Source organism: Pinus tabuliformis, chromosome 4_2 (assembly GCF_031772625.1).
Source record: "Pinus tabuliformis cultivar Carrire ecotype Pingquan chromosome 4_2, CPIR1, whole genome shotgun sequence".
NCBI lineage: Eukaryota > Viridiplantae > Streptophyta > Pinopsida > Pinales > Pinaceae > Pinus > Pinus tabuliformis.
The window spans coordinates 1,149,679,088-1,149,696,050 of record NC_142304.1 but is presented as its reverse complement, the minus strand read 5'-3'; the positions used below and the strand labels follow the sequence as shown (position 1 = coordinate 1,149,696,050).

Genomic DNA, 16,963 nt, shown 5'->3' with positions numbered 1-16,963 from the left:
AAGAAAGAAGAAGGCAAGGCTAAAAAGATTATCCTTGACTCTCTTGGAGACCACTTCATCATTTATGTATCCAATGTGAAGAAAGCCAAAGAAATGTATGACAAGTTGATTGGAATGTATCAAGTGAACAACTTGAGTCAAATTATTGCTTTGAATAATCAATTCAAAGATGTTAAGATGAACAAAGGAGAAACTATTCAAGCATACTTCATAAGGATATCAAAAATCAAAGATTAGTTGTCAACTTCTGGTGAAGTTGTTTCTGATAAAGAATTGGTATTGATTACGCTTGGAGGTCTTCCTTCTTTGGAAACGTTTATTACTATCATCAGTAATAATGACAAGTTTCTTACATTTGATGAGCTCTTGGGAAAGTGCAATCAAGAAGAGGCTAGAATGATTTCCAGAGGAAGAATTTCCAAGCATGAGGAGGGAGAACCTACTGCCTTTGTCGTCCAAGGCAAGAAGAAGAAAGGAAGAAGATGCCATCACCAGCCGAAGAAGCTTGCTCCCATCAATTCCTCCAGATGGAGAAGAGACTTATCAAAAGTCAAATACTACAACTGCCATAAGAATGGCTACTATGCCTGTGATTGTCCAAAAAATAGAAAAGCACCAAGATCCAACTTCAATAATCTCTCAATCAAATCTGATTATAGAAGAAGAAGAGAAGCTCATTATTCTCGCAAAGAGAGTATCCATTCTTTAAGGAACCCAAGGTATGATAACAATGTAGCTAAAACAAAATCATAATACTTTCTTGTTTATGCTCTTTCTAGTTCCTCTCCTGCAAATTCTTGTGACAACTGGTTGGTTGATGATGGTGTGTCAAGGCACTTTACTGGCTATAAAGAAGTGCTCTCTAATCTAGTTGAGAGGGAGAATGATTTGAAAATCATTCTTGGAGACAACTCTACATATCCTATAAAGGGATTTGGTTCTATTTCCTTCCATCTGGGTCATGGTAAAACCTTATCTCTTTAAGAAGTTTTGTATGTACTTGGTTTGAAAAAGAATCTTGCTTCTATCTCTTATTTAGAAGATAAAGGAATGTGAGTTTCTTTTATAAATGGTAAAGTCCTTACTTGGTCGATAAGATCCAGCATGAGAGATGTCTTCACTTTGGGATCAAGATTTGAAGGTATGTATAAAGTGACTGGAAGACTAATTCATGCATTGATCCATGGTACCAATCATCAAAGTGAACTTTGGCATCGAAGGTTTGCTCATTTTCACTACAAAGCATTACCTCATGTGAGAAAGATGGTTTCCAGAATGTTGGAGATCATATTTCATCATGATGGTGTTTGTCCAGGGTGCGCAAGTGGAAAGCAAGTGAAGGGATCATTCTCTTCAAGCAAAAGCAGAACCAATCAAGTATTGCATCTTGTACGTTCTGATTTATAATGTGTTTGTCCATGATATATTAGTATTAATAATGGCACATCAATTCAGTAGTTATTTTTATTATGTGCTTAGTTGATAACACATATGAGGATGCTCCTCAAGTTATCACCAGACCTCCTCAGGCACTCAGTTATCAACAATTATGTGTCTAATCTTAGTTGAACATGCAGTGTGTAGTCATTGAGGGAGTTACATTATTGTTTTGGGCAACATGCATATCCACATATCCATAAATCTAGCATAAGAGAGCACTATTCAGAGAGGACATGAGGTCCATTTAATGATGGGTAGGAAATTGTAAGGGGGGTTGGATTTACAAGGAGTTGATCTCTATTTCTGAGAAAAAAATCCATTTTACTTTTAATAGCCCAAAGGCACAAACAATGAAAAATACTAGCATTTTGGTCCACATTCTCTTTGCATCTTTAAGTATTGATGTTGTTGTTAACACTTGCATCTCTCTCATTCAATCTAGCCAGTGAATCTAATTATGTTTTGTGAGTTTATCTCATGACCTAGAGAAAACATCATAAGCCCCAGTTGAAGCTCTCAACCCTGAGGGTTTATAACTTTATAGAGTAGATGTTTCTCCCTTCATTAGATTTTGGGTCCCTAGTTTAGTGATGTGAAACCAACATTGGTAGCATGGATTAGGACATATCATTCTGGTGAGATTCATCCAACACTATTTTATGCATTTAGATTACAATCTAAAAGTATTATACAATTAGAATTAAAATGCATTACTTCCCTTTCCAAACAAGGACTATAGGGATGCTTCCTCCTACAATGGGGCGAGGTCCTTGTTCAACCTTATTTTGTTATAATTCCCAAGTTCCATAAAAGTTGTAGTTATAGAAATCACTAGCAAAAGTAGAGCTATACTTTGCTCTAGATATTTTGTAGGTGTATCTTTTTGGAAACAAGTAACAACTAGAAGGTGATAGTAATACAAGATATGTAGCAATGTTGCAATGATAGTATATAGTTTAATCAACAGACTTACATGTAAGGTCAAGGCATTCTAACTTCTTATGTATATCTAACGAAACTTGCCTCTAGTTCTGTTGATTTCTATAGCAAAGTAGAGAACCTACAACCTACCTACCCTCAATGAACTAATAAGTAACCTAGGTGAATTCAACCTTCCATTTGTTTATCAACACTTAGTTAATGAAGAGATCTCATGGATAAACACAACAAGCTTCAAAAGGCCCTAATTTAAATCAAACCATCCATCTCCTTGTCAACCCTTAGCCAATGAAGAGTCATCATTAGGGGTAAATACTTCATTAATAAAGGCTTATTAGGCTTTGAAGGTGTCGATGTTCATAGCTTGGGAAGGTACATCTGCATATGCCTAAGTATCTAGGTGTTTAGAAGTTGCCTAATACATCCTTAACCATAGCAATTACTTTAATACATAAAGTAATTTTTTCATAAGACAAAAGTGAATTAATCTAATAAAATGAATGCAAAGGTTTTTGCATTAGTAAATTAGATGAATCTCAACAGTGGTTCTGAAGTGAGGTGAGATCTAATCTCAACCATCAATCACTTTGGAGATTGGGTTTGTGGATTTGGTCATAATTCAAAGCTATAAAGAAAAAGGCTAGGCCAAGGGAGAAGACACACAAGACATATTGAGTACAATACACAGTGAAAGTGAGATTTCAGTGGTTGGGTGGAGAAGTATTTTTATTGAAGTGTGTTGGGTTCAAGAAAGGTGCAAAGAGCAGCAAGGGAGATCCAAATCAGCCAAACAGATCGAAAGACAGATCTAGGGCTTGATCAATTGGAACAAAACCGAGCTTATTGTTGTATATGGAATTTCATTAGAGGCTCATTCTCCTAGTAAAGGGAGCCCAAGTAGGTTTTGAGTTATTAATGAATAAATAATTTGATTGGGTAGAAATGTTTGTGCATGCATGATTGAGATTGGTTGTGTTATTTGCTTCTGTTGAATATTTTTATTTGTGTTAAGATCCTAGTCATGCTTTTATTTAGAAGATTTCAAATAATCTTCCAGGAAATAAGTTAGTCAAGTTGCTGGGTTCAGAAATTAACAAAAAGACCCTCATATCATGGGTGAATACTTTGAGAAATAAAGCCTTAAAAGGTCCTATAAGGGTTGATAAGATCAACCCTGTTTAGAACCTTATTTTGGAAATATTGACCTTTTATGGGGCCCCTTTGTTAGATAAGGGTTAATGAGGGAGGGCTTGAAAGGTTTTCGTGGGCATTGGGGGTAAATAATTTGTTACAGCAATGCAACCAACCTAGAACAAAGTATTGCCTTGCTGTAACGTTCAGAATAACCTACATGTGAATAGCAAGTAGAAAACACAGGTGCTAAGCTGTGCTGCCAACTTACTGATAAAAGACTTAGATAGCTCCCAGCAAATGGAAGAACCTGTTAGTGCTAGTAATCATCCCAACGGAAATACCGATTAAGTGGTGTACACAAAGCGAAGGCCATCCTTTTCACTATGCTATTCTGACATGTCACTTGCGAAATAAGTGAGATATGGCAAATAAACGGTGTCTTAGAATTACTTTATGACTATAAAAGAGCCTTCTGTTTGACAAAAACCCCCTCTGCTCAGGTAAAACCAAGGCTCTGGAAAAAGGTTGTCATAGTGGAGACAAAGCCCAACTGCCTTTTTAGGGGACAGGGGAGCCCCGGTTGTGAGGGGCGCCCGGCCTAAACAGATTTTAGCATCTTCTTAGAGAAGCTTGAAACTTACTTTAGGAAGGTCTTTCTATATAATTTTCTTTCTATGCGATAATTGTGTTATTTTAATTTAGCTGGATATATCATCTACACGAAAGTGGCCCTGAGAATTGCAAATTCCCAACCACGTTTCTAAGTCAAAAAATTCAGCGACATGTAAGTATCAAGCAGAAAAATAAATTTGAACATTTCTGCTTCTCATCGTGCGATTTCTATTGGATACACTGAAAAGCAATAGAGTTAGTGTAAAAGGCCAAACAACTTGCCAAATGCGCGCAGTTAAATCTGAAATCGTTACACAATGGGCATTGATCCGTCCCAAAAAATAAGAGGGGAAACAAATCAGAACAGCGCGAATGAAAAATAAAGTACCTCCGGCGGTTCCAAATGCCCACACCCAAAGGATTCTGACACCACCACTCCCCCCGAACATTATTATAGCTGCAAAAGAGAATTGACCCAAATGCTCTAAACCTTTGCTGTAGCCTGAAATGTCAAGTTGGTGCTTCTGTCCCGTATTCATATATATACCCCCACATATCCTTTATAAACACATTTGCTTCATGTACCAAATATAGGTCCTCATCTAACTATATGCTTTAAAGGTTACTCAAACATTTATGTCAACATTTATATCATAAAATAGGATATAATAAATATAAACCTTCCAATTTTTATTATTATGTGTATATATATACAAACCCGCTTGCCCTTTGGCCATTGGGACATTGGGAGTGACACGGGTGCATGGCAATGGCAGCCTCCTATACCAACTTCAGTATTTCAGGTATATCAGCTGGATTCCACTCAACCATTGTACCCATTTCGTCAAGGCAGAGCCGTTATTGGAGCCCTGATACGAGGGCACAACCTTTCTGCCAGACAGTATCCAGATCCATAAGATGCAGTGCCAATACAAATCTGCCAAACCCCACATTGAAGACATGTAGGAATTGCAAAAAACAGTTTGACCCATTGCAGAACAACCCTCGTGCATGCTGTTACCATACTGCACACTTCGGAGGTAAGCTCTGCGTCCATATGTGTATTCAATTTAGTTTGTGCTTATGGATATTGGTTGCACTGGTTCTTAATTGGAGGTATGAGATTGTTTTCTGATTATAGGGATTCTTTTATTGTTAAAGAATAGAATTTGATATAGCTGAGATGGTCTCCTTCCTTCTGAAGACCACAGGTGTTGAAATCTTATTGTAGTGATCAAACGTGAAGCCCATATATGACTTGTTTGTCCATGCACACGCTCAATTCTGTGTTTTGTTTTTCTCGTTTTGATTGTGTTAATGAAGCGCCCTTTTTCTAGATGTTGGGAATTATGGAACTCCGTGTTGTGTACACTGGGTATTACAACCGCATAAACATCTCCCTTTTCTGCTCTATCTGGCAAGATATGCCCACTGAAACTCGAATCCGAGTCTTAGCCGTGGTAGACACCCCCACTTACCAGTAGATCACAGCCCCTCGGACTTGGTTCGTATACTAACTTAAGATTGTTTTCTAATCTTCTATGACTCGGAAAATAACTGTGCTTCAAGTCAATTATCTTACGAAGACAATTCAGGAGTTGGGCGTCGACCTTCTTATTTTGCCAAATGCTAAGTTGTGTGACCCCATGACAACCAACTTGTTGGGTAACTAACTTTGAAACACTGAACAGCCCATTGGACTGGACCGAACAGTGGACGTTTCGCATCGGAAGGCATTTGCCAACCAACATAGGGACCCTGCCCAGGTTAGAAACTCGTTTTACTTGTAAAGTGAGGCTTATGGGCGCTTGTGCTAGGTTCAGGAGTATAATGGGACAATGGCAGTCCCACTGACTCGATCCCAGATCTCCTTGGTGACTGGTGGACGGTGGACCACTGGTGGTAGGTGTACCGATTCTCCTGATTAAAGAAAACAAAAAAACAAAAAACTAAAACTTTGAAACACTGAACATTTGCTACTCAGGCCTGGTGATGGCTTGGTAAGTAGAATGTTCCACATAACGCTTAAAGGATGAAACTCAAATCCGCTATGCTAAAATGAAAATATCCATCCCTTTCAAGTTTTCTATCTAGTTGAGGGGCAAGACTAGGAAAAAGCGTTTAATATACTATGCCAGTGATAGCTTGTAACTCCAGAAATGTCAAAAGTTTGAAATTTCAACCTCTTCACCTCGATACAAGAAATATCTGCAAATATTCAACTTCAGACTAGCAGAGTTTGTTAACATGTTGTCCACAAAGAAAATGCCAAAGAAATACATCTAGGGTGACACCAGTGCAGACTTGAGTGGAGAGATACTGACTCACTGAACAAAATGAAAGTTAAAATATGGTTTTAAAGTTTCAATCGTTGTTTTAATTCTAGGAAGATAGCAAACAATGCCAACTTTTCTATAATTTGCGTCAATGATTTGACTGACACAACAAACCTCGGGCATTTTGGTACGTGGAGGTTCAGGGTAAACAATGTTGAACCTTTCTGAAAGACTTGTATACCATGTAACCTAAGTCACCTGACAGAGGGATTCGAGTGTCGGATTCGGACACGTTGACCCCCCGGAACAGGACATGTAGGATTTGTTATTTATCTCTATATATATATATATATATATATATATATATATATATATATATATTAAAAATTAGATATTTCTTACACAAATTCTCATTAATGATACAAATTCATTGATTTCAAACATAGATCTTCATCTAGATGTTAGTTTTACTGTTTACAAAGTAAGTTAGTAACATTATAGCATGCATAGTACATACAAAATTCAAATATCTGCATAAACCCTCACAAACTTCATAAACCCTCATAAACCTCATAAGCCCTCCCAAACCTCATAAACCCTCACAAACCTCATAAACCCTCCCTCATAAACCTCGTAAACCCTTACCTTTTTGGGATTCGAATCCCAAAATCGGGACACGACCGGGATTTGATGGTGTCCCATTTTCGGATTCGAATTCCCATCGAATTGTGTCGGATTCGTGGGATTCGGACACGTGGCCTGTTTTGGATGAATCCGGTTTCATAGCATGTAACTAGGATGACATTATCTGTTCTGAGCAGTTGCTATAATCTCTATGGTTGTTGGGTATCTTGTTCTCGATGAAAACATTGTTGTAAACTGTGCCTTGTTAGGGTGCGCTTTTCATCTTCAAACCTTGTTTCCTTCACATAAATTGCATATTCTTTCATCCAACAGGGTTATCAGTGTGCCAACCAGCCACTCAAGTGCTAACTATAGCTACTTTGCTCATTAGACAAGTAGCCAGGATGATTTTTTTATTTACTACACAAGCTTAGTTTTGTACCCCACAGGGTATCCTTTCCTCTTTAAAGTTTTGGTTTCTACCAAAACCAGTCAATATCTTTGGCATGATACCACATCAAGAACATAATCGATGAAATTAAGGCCAATGATATTTTTGAATTTTTCATATGTTAGCTCCTTCATCTTATTCAGAAGATAGCTAGAAATTTTAATACTCTTCCTGTCCTTCCATAGTGATTTGAATTAACCCTAATTTTGTAACCTGAGAAATAGGGTAAATAAATCTAGATCCTGTGAATTTATGGAAACCTCTACGGTACTACCCCCAGGTCCATCACTTGAACTTTATGTCTTTTTCTTGAAGTTAATAATGCTTCTTTCTTCAAGGCTGCCCATAGAAATTTGAACTCATTTTCTGATATAGTGCATAGATAATTGCTAGGCTAGAGTTTCACAGTCCCTTCGAACGTTGTGAAAGGCAGTAAATTCTGATTACTATGTTTAAAGAAGACAGACTGTCACTCCAGCAGGCTATGTCACTTGACACAAGATTACAGAGAAACAGAGATTCAAGTGTCCAATATAAGTACATTTACATCCCAAAACAGGTTAGATAGGATACACAAACAATGTGTGTGTGTGTTTAAAATATATTTATAGAAATAAATATAGACATGCAGATGTCACTTATTGAACATTTTGAAAATTAGAACCACATCAATTGCATAAGAATAAAATTATAAACTAAAAACATAGGTCATAGCAAGGTTGTCGGGAGCAGGGAGCAAGAGTGGGAGTGGGAAGTGCAATTTTCAAAAAGCTTCCAGGAGCAGGTGTTCAGGGAGTGTTTTTTATATCATACATATTTTAATATATTTTGATGCATATATTAAAAAAAACATGTAAAATGCTGAAGTAACTGCAGAAAACATGAAAACATAGATTTAACTACTGTATTAATTATGAACATTAAAGCATCAACCATTTAGTACACATAAATTGATCACCTTGCAGTTATAACCTATAACTGTGTCATCAAATGATCAATAATTAACCACAACATGGACCTTCAAGTTTCAACATGTAACATTTATCATCAACAAAGTGTAACAGATAACATATGTCATTAAACACAAAATGAAACAAAGCATCATATTCATTACCGAAGAGTTGAAAGATGCAGTCAAAAGTTCAAATGTCAAAGGTGGGTTCAAAATTTGAAGTTTAAACTTAAACTCTCCTATAATGTTTATAAAATAGGCTATTATAAAGACGAAGTACTAAGTTCTGTAATGTCCCAATCTAGATTTTTGCAATAATCTTTAAAAAAATTATTGAGACATTTTAACAAACACTTTTCAAACATGACACGTCAAATGAATTTCTGCTAATTATCAAGGTAATGACATTTTGTCAAACATATTCGTACAATTTAATACGAAACCCTCGTCTGACAGTAAGCACAAGAAGTCTTTCAAAGTAACAACAAAACTTAGTATTATTATTTTAAATATGAATCTGAAAATACATGCCAAATGTTATTTTGAGAACCTGTTAAACCACTAGCAAGATCACACAACTGGCTAAATATTTGTGCGTGTGTGTGTGTGTGGCTGATCGGCGAACTTGTTGATGCACTAATGAGAAACCTGGATGGCTCCTCCTCTAGGCCAGCTAGGGTAGATAGTTTCACTACTGAAAGTAGTATTGATTAGCTAGAGTGGGTAGTTCACCACCGAAACCAACCTAGAATCAGCTAAGGTGGATATCTCACCATGGAAGACTAATCCCCACCGGGGTTGACATCCTTGCACCAAGTTATGAGAGCTCTCAAATCAAATAGGAGACAAAGAACCAATGCATACCTAAGGAGTGAACTCTCATCTCTTTTTATAGTCATGGACTATTGAAATACCATGGGTCATCTGAATAGCATGGGTGGTTTTCTTCTCTTAATAAAGTGACTTATAGTATTCTTTTTTCTTAGTAACTTTTAATTAACTAATTCTGTGATATTTCATCATTACCTTTTAATATGTAGTCTATGGGAATGGCTAGGCTACTAAGTTAGTCTCCATTCCCAATGCTCGGAAAAAGGGACATTACAAGTTCAAGAGAACTACTTCTAAACAGGAAAAAGACAAACAGATGTAGCATTGACTAAGCTTTCCTCTTGCCACTAGAAGCTTCTAAACTATTTCCTCATGATCTATGAACAAGAGGAGTAGGAGCCTGTGAAAGTGACATGACCAACTACTACATGGCCACCATGCAAAGCTAGATGTCGTACAGCTAAAGGAAAAGATCATGTATCTTGAACCATGTTGATGGATCAGGGTGGCACCTTTTCTGCATGATTATGATTGCCATAATGATCACCCAAAAGTTCAGCCTTCAAGCACAATAAAGCTATGGTTCCATCCTCCAAATTAGTCTCCTTTGAATTGTCGCCCCGTGTCACACATGTTCTATCATTCTTCACTACTTCACAATAATGAGACAACAACCTCAAGTTGTAGTGCACATAAACCAAACTTTTTGCCAGGTCTTCATTCAGGTTGTTTCTCTTCACATTGTGGACGAGGTTGTAGGTGCTCCAACACCTCTTTGCAGAAAAAGCATTAACAACTTGTGAAAGAACCCTCGTCACCAATTTATGTAGACTCCTGGTAGAAGGGCCATAAATTTTCCACCATTGGATAGGATTCAGTCCAACTTGATCTTTAGTTGCATGCAGGTTAGCATAGACTCCATCTTCACTAATAGACGTGCTCAATTTGCTTCATACTTTAGCACAATCCACTTCATTGGGGAACAACTCTAGTGCAAGAATATACCCATTATGTACATCTAGATACATTTGTGGTTTTTCCTCCTCTTCCCATCCTTAGATGCTGGTTTGGCCAACCAATATGGAGAATAATATCTGGCAATAAGGACATATGCTAGGGCATGGAGTGGAATAGTTAGATTATTCCACCTTTTGGCCAAATGTTTATGAATGTGATCATACAATATTGCATCTCTCAACAATGTCTTTGATTTGGTCTAGCATGTTGTCCATCTACCCATACACACCCACCAACACTTGTCCCGATTCTTAACCATGGATATTTACCCCCATTTTACCATGGATATTATTTACTTGTAAATAGGCTTTGTTACAATACCATGAGCCAGTACCATGGCTTATCAATACCACTTGCCCAAAAACCATAACTCATTTCAAAATCAAAATATTTTATTTTAATTTTATTTTATAACATTTTTATACCTGCTCTAGGCAGGTTATATTGTTTTTTATTTTGGTCAAGAAGCTTTCACTTTCAATTAGTTTTGAAAATTTTAAACAGATTCTATGAAATTTATTAAGCTCTTATTATGTTAATTTTTAATATTAGTTTTTAATATTATATTAATTTTAAATTATATTAAAGTATGTTTAATTTATATATATATTATTTAAAATTATCAATTACTTTTTGCATAAAAGGCAGGTATTAAGCAACAACATTGCATATTCCACTTGTTATTTTGGATTTGCAAATTGAATCGTAATATAAATAGGCTTAGTGGATTGTAAAACATACCTACTCTATGCCCAAAACCAACCATCAAGAACGATGTTCTCCACCTCTTGAAATTCATATGTAGCAGAGACAAATGGTAGCCTTGTCTTTCAGACTCTACTATGAATCACTGGAGACTATACTAGTTGATGCCTCTCTTACCTTTAAAAGGGTCTGAAGGTGAGGTAATAGCTAGCAAATTTGGTCTTTGCAATCTTTAGTAGCTCCAACTTAGAGTGATTATAGAAAATGTGGTAGGCCATGTTATGATTGGTAATAAATTTTATAATTTTCTTCCAACTCTTATACAATGCAACAATCCATTTATAATCATGGTCCTTCGTCTTAATAATATTATGCATCAAGAGGTTTAATGTATGAACCAAACACCTTGTAATATTCCAACTAGGAAAATAATAGTGAATATTAAAACATGGACTAAGCTATAACTATTAAAATTTAACAATGCATATAAAAAATAGTACACCAAAGAAATAGGGCAAAAGTTCTGAGCCATTTTATTAATACCATGAAAATTGAGTACAATAAGTGAGAACAAAGGAACTTGGGCTTGCTTATGCAAGCTCTGCAAATCCCAGGTAGAAATCTGATGGCCCCAAGTGCTGGAATGACTTCCCAAAAAATCTGCACACTGCCCAGAAATTTTGTCAACTACCACTGGAATGGAACTGGAATTCTGCCCTCAATATTGCACGGAAAATTCTGCAAAATAGCTTTGACCTCCTCTCACCGTGTAACAACCTTGATGAAAATTCCATGTAATAAAAGTTAATAAAGGAAAAATAATAACCACAGTTGATGGGACACTTATTTCAAGTTGACTATTGGGCAAAACATCTTAGTGGGTGTTCATTTGGTTTATTATGGCTAAGGAAATTAGCAAAGGCAATGGCTATGGATTTGGAAAAGCAAATGGCAATTTTGACACGTTTATGAAAATAATGGAAATTAGGAGAAAAGGAAGGTGAAAGGTCACAAGTTGCATTTGAGGAGGAAATTGAAAGAAAATAATGGAAAATCAAGAAAATAGAGGCCTAATTGATAAAAAATATTTTGAGGATCAGTTGGTACCTTTTGTTAGTTTAGTTTTGGATCTCTCTCATTATTCTCTCTCTCTCTCTCTCTCACTCACTCACTCCTGGACACTTTAGAGTTTTCTTGGAGCACTTTGGCATTGGATCAAGAAAGGCAAAGAGGGCAAGAGGAAAGAAGGAGCAAGCAAGGAAGAGCAGGATCAAGCAACTACAGTAAGATTCTTTGCATGTATCGATTTGCATGTTTGTTTTCCTTACTAGATTTGGCATGCATGGTATTGCATGTGGTTGTTGTTACGACATGGGTTTTGCCAGGTGTGATAGTGTTTTCAGCCTAGCTTTGCCATTTCCAAACAGCCATGGTGTGATGGGGTTCTCATGTTTTGGTTGAGTTGGATTGCTGGATTTATTCGAAGTTGAATGAGATGGATCTCTGAATAATATAACACATGGCCTAGTAACCCCTGAACCAGACTGTGGGTTGCGGTAAAGCTGGATTTTGTGTTGCCTCGGTGGGCCTAGGAATCCTCGACCAGTTAATGGTGGGATATATGGTAAAGCATAGAGGTGGTTGCCCTTGATTAGGCCTAGGAATCCTTGCCAGTGAATGACGGGATATACGGTAAAGCCTAGAGGGTGGAGTCTCAGTTTAGGGCCTAGTGATCCCTAGATCGGACTATGGATTGCGGTAAAGCCTGAGAGACTAGGAGATAGGAAAATTCCTCACGGTGTAGGTGGAGAAATCTGGTGGCATCCATGCTTGTTTTGGCCTAGTGATCTAGTGGAGATCATAGTAAAGCTTGTTATTACATTTTTATTGTTGGGCTTAGTGATCCGGGGGATTACCGTAAATCCTAGCTTCTATTGATGAGGGTGATGTGGTTTAGCCTCGGGATGCTCTGGTTGGTTCTTTTGGTTTTAGCCCCATATATGCTTGGAATATGGCACAGGGGTGAATGGCTGAAGAGAGAATTGGCTCAACCATTCTATGGTTTGGTGGAACGTGGTAGTCCCATTCCGGGTTGGCTTGATATTGCAGATGAGATATCTTCCCTGAAATTTGCTAAGGTACGTTGGCTATTGTGATTTGGTTTAGATGATATAGTATGCCTTACAGGAAAGAGATCAAATTCACTAGCAAGATGGTAGACTACAGAGATTCTCCCTATGAATCAGATGAGCAGCGTGGTGTTGGGCACTCTTCTGACTTAGCAGATATATTGAGAAGCTTGAAGGAAGAAATAATGAGTTATAAGGTAGACAAATGACAAAATCATGCAGGCACAAGAGAAACAAGTAGAGGTTAATGCAATACTCCTTCAGAGTTTGTCAGAATTGCAGCAACAAGGGCCAGTTTAGATCAGCCATAGACAGGAGGACATAACTAATGGGGCATATCGTAGTAGGTCCCATGGTGGGCACAAGTCGAATAGAGATGACATGGTTAGAGATGGTAGATTGTTGGATACTCTGGATAGGAGAGGTGATGGGTACATGTACTACTCTAGTTCTGGTTCTGACAGGCATCATGATCGTCATCGTTATCATCCTTACAGGAGGAGTGATAGGGGATACTTTCCAGATGAGTTTAAGAAAGCAAAGACACCTACTTTTGATGGAGACTTGAAGAAACTAGAAGATGCAGAGGCTTCGATACTTGGGATGAACAAGTTCTTTGAGTTGCATGAGTACACAAAAAACATGAAGGCCAAAATTGCTATCTTCAACCTGAAAGGTAAAGCAGATATCTAGTGGGAAGATGTGAAGCGGGTCAGAGACATCAAGATGGAGGACTTGAGTTGGCATGAGTTCAAGAGGCTTTTCAGGAAGAAGTACTTGTCAGAAAGGTACTACAACAGTAAGGCCAAAGAATTCTATGAGCTAAAGATGGGATCAATGACAAACAAAGAGTACACGACTAAGTTCCTAGAGCTATTGAGGTATGTACCATATCTTAAAGATGAGAAGGCTAAAGTTCAATGATTTGTTAGTGGTTTGCCATTAGAATTTAGAGATCAGATTGAGTATGATGAGCCTCAGTCACTTGAGGAAGTTATTGGGAAATTGAAGCATTGCTATGAACAATCAAAGCATAAGAATGAATCTCAACAAGGATGGAAAGGGAAGGATAAGGATAAAGGTAAGGGTAAATGGCAGCCGAAAAGAACAAGGCCTCAGAATGTAGAAGAGAAAGAAAATGTGGCACCACAAAAGAAGTTCAATGTAGCTAGACAAGGACATGGATCACAACAACAACATAGAGGTGATGGTACTGGATGGTTGGAGTGTTGGACATGTGGTAAGGAACAACTTAAGAGAGATTGTCCATAGAATCAGGGTGGTAGGCCTCAGATATATAGTGCACATGAGGCACAGACTATTGGGGATGTTGGTCAGAGCATTCCTCATATCTATGCAGCACTGGATAACAGACAGGCAGACCATCAGGCATCTATCATTGAGATGGACGGTAAGCTTTGTGATCAAGTTGTTTCTATTTTGATTGACCTTGGATCTAATTATAGTTATGTTAGTCCTAACTTGGTGGATAAGTGTGGTTTGAATAAAGAAGTGCATGCAGAATCTTGGTTAGTGCAGTTGACTACGGTACAAAGAAGCGAGTTCATCATTGGGTAAGAGCTTGTGCATTTGATTTGAATGGTATGCCTACCACAACACATTTGAATGTATTACCGTTGGGATCATACAGTATGTTGTTGGGCATGGATTGGTTGTATCTTCATAGGACCAAGGTGGATTGTTATGACAAAGCCATTGAGTGCTTGGATGACAATGGGGAACCAAGAGTCTTACAGGGAAAGAAGAAAGCCACATTAGTTAGGATGGTGATAACTATGCAGGCCAAGTGTAGTCGCAGAAAAGGGTGTATTATTTGCAATGCATATTTCTAGCGACAAAGGTAAGGAAGTTGAGGATACAGATGTTTTGAGAAGGTACCTAGTTCTATAGCAGTTTCAGGATGTGTTTCCCGCAAAGATTTCAAAGTTGCCACCTCACAGGGAAGTAGACGTTTCTATTGAGTTGGTGCCAGGGGCAGCTCCAACATCAAAATCACTTTATAAGATGAACACTCCAGAGTTGGTAGAGCTGAAGTTGCAGCTGAAGGAGATGCTTGACAAGGGATACATTAGGACAAGTGTATCACCTTGGGGCGCACCGGTATTGTTTGTAAAGAAGAGGGATGGTACTCTCAGATTGTGCATTGATTATAGGCAGTTGAACAAAGTGACCATCAAGAACATGTATCTATTGCCGACAATTGATGACTTGTTCGATCAGTTGAAGGGAGCAGTAGTGTTCTCGAAGATTGATCTGAGATCCGGATATCATTAGCTACGCATTAAAGCGGAGCACATTTACAAGACAACTTTTTGGACCAAGTATGGGCATTATGAGTTTGTTGTAGTTCCATTTGGGTTGACTAATGCTCCAACTGCCTTTATGTGTTTGATGAATAGCGTGTTGCATCCCTATTTGGATAAGTTTGTTATTGTGTTCATTGATGACATATTGGTATATTCTAAAAACGAGGAAGAGCATGTCGAGCATTTGGCAGTAGTGTTGAGGTTGTTGAGAGAGCATTAGTTGTATGCTAAGCTCAGCAAGTGCAGTTTCTTTCAGACTGAAGTACATTACTTGGGGCATGTTGTCTCCAAGGAGGGCATAACAGTGGATCTAGAGAAGATAAGAGCTATCATGGAGTGGGCAGCTCCCAGGAATGTGGAAGAGGTGAGATCCTTCATGGGGTTAGCAGGCTATTATAGGAGGTTCATCAGGAACTTCTCACAGATTGCTTATCCTATTACATCATTTCAGAGGAAAGGCAAGAAGTTTGAATGGACATAGGAGTGTGAAGCCAGTTTTGAGCATCTTAAGCAGTTGCTAACACATGCACCAGTGTTAAAGATTACAGATCCGGACAAAGAGTTTGTAGTATGTACAAATGCTTGCAAGAGAGGACTTGGTGGAGTCCTTATGCAGGAAGGACTGGTAGTGTGCTATGAGTCGCAGAAATTGAATGAGCATGCGCAGAACTACCCAACGCATGATCTTGAGCTAGCAGCGATCAGACATGCATTGAAGATGTGGAGGCACTATCTTCTTGGCAGGAGGTTTGTATTGATGAGTGATCATAGTGGGTTTAGATACTTGTTTGACTAGCCAAATCTAAATGCCAAGCAAGCTAGATGGTTGGCCATAATCAGTGAGTTTGATTTTGAGATTAAATACATCAAAGCAAAGGAGAACAGAGTTGCAGATGCTCTTAGCAGACGGGTACAGGTAAATCGTATAGTAGTTATGAGTTCCTATGGGATAGATCTATAGGGTAGGATCTTGCAGGCAGATCAACAGGATGTCAAGTATATGTAGACTGTGCACAGGTTGTAGTAGAGTATAAGTATAGGTGGTGGTACAGGTACAGGTATAGGTGTAGGTGCACAAGATGTAGACTATTGTCTTACAACAGATGGATTGGTCAGGTTTAGAGATAGGATATATGTGTCAGACAGTAGTGAGCTCAAGAAGGTGATCTTAAGGGAGTTTCATGCGAAACCATATTTAGGTCACCCAGGTTATCAAAAGACATTGACCACAGTGAAGAAATTTTATTATTGGCTGAATTTGAAAAAGGATGTAGTAGAGTTTGTGGCTAGATGTTTGGATTGTCAACAGGTGAAGACAGAGTGTAAACATTCAGGTAGACTGCTACAGCCGATTGCGATTCCAGAGTCAAAATGGGAGGTCATATCAATGGAATTTATCATAGGTTTGCCGAGGATAGTAAGACAACATGATTCCATCATGGTTGTGGTGGACAGGTTGACAAATGCTGCACACTTCATTCTAGTGAAGTCTACATTCTCAGCGAGTGATGTAGCATAGGTCTTCA

General features: G+C 38.1%; 2 protein-coding genes across 2 annotated transcripts in view; one reads left to right on the top strand and one right to left on the bottom strand.

Moving 5' to 3' along the window:
* The window catches only part of LOC149173745 (uncharacterized), a 40,233-nt gene extending 35,474 nt beyond the window's left edge, over positions 1 to 4,759 (bottom strand). The window contains exon 1 of the mRNA XM_089424719.1: positions 4,514 to 4,759. Within this exon, the coding sequence (XP_089280845.1) occupies positions 4,514 to 4,664 (151 nt within the window). The 5' untranslated portion in view covers positions 4,665 to 4,759. The remainder of the gene's footprint in view (positions 1 to 4,513) is intronic.
* A 68-nt stretch (positions 4,760 to 4,827) lies between these two features.
* LOC149173744 (uncharacterized) overlaps positions 4,828 to 16,963 on the top strand; it is a 38,914-nt gene continuing 26,778 nt past the window's right edge. Inside the window, exon 1 of the mRNA XM_089424718.1 lies at positions 4,828 to 5,165. Within this exon, the coding sequence (XP_089280844.1) occupies positions 4,889 to 5,165 (277 nt within the window). The 5' untranslated portion in view covers positions 4,828 to 4,888. The remainder of the gene's footprint in view (positions 5,166 to 16,963) is intronic.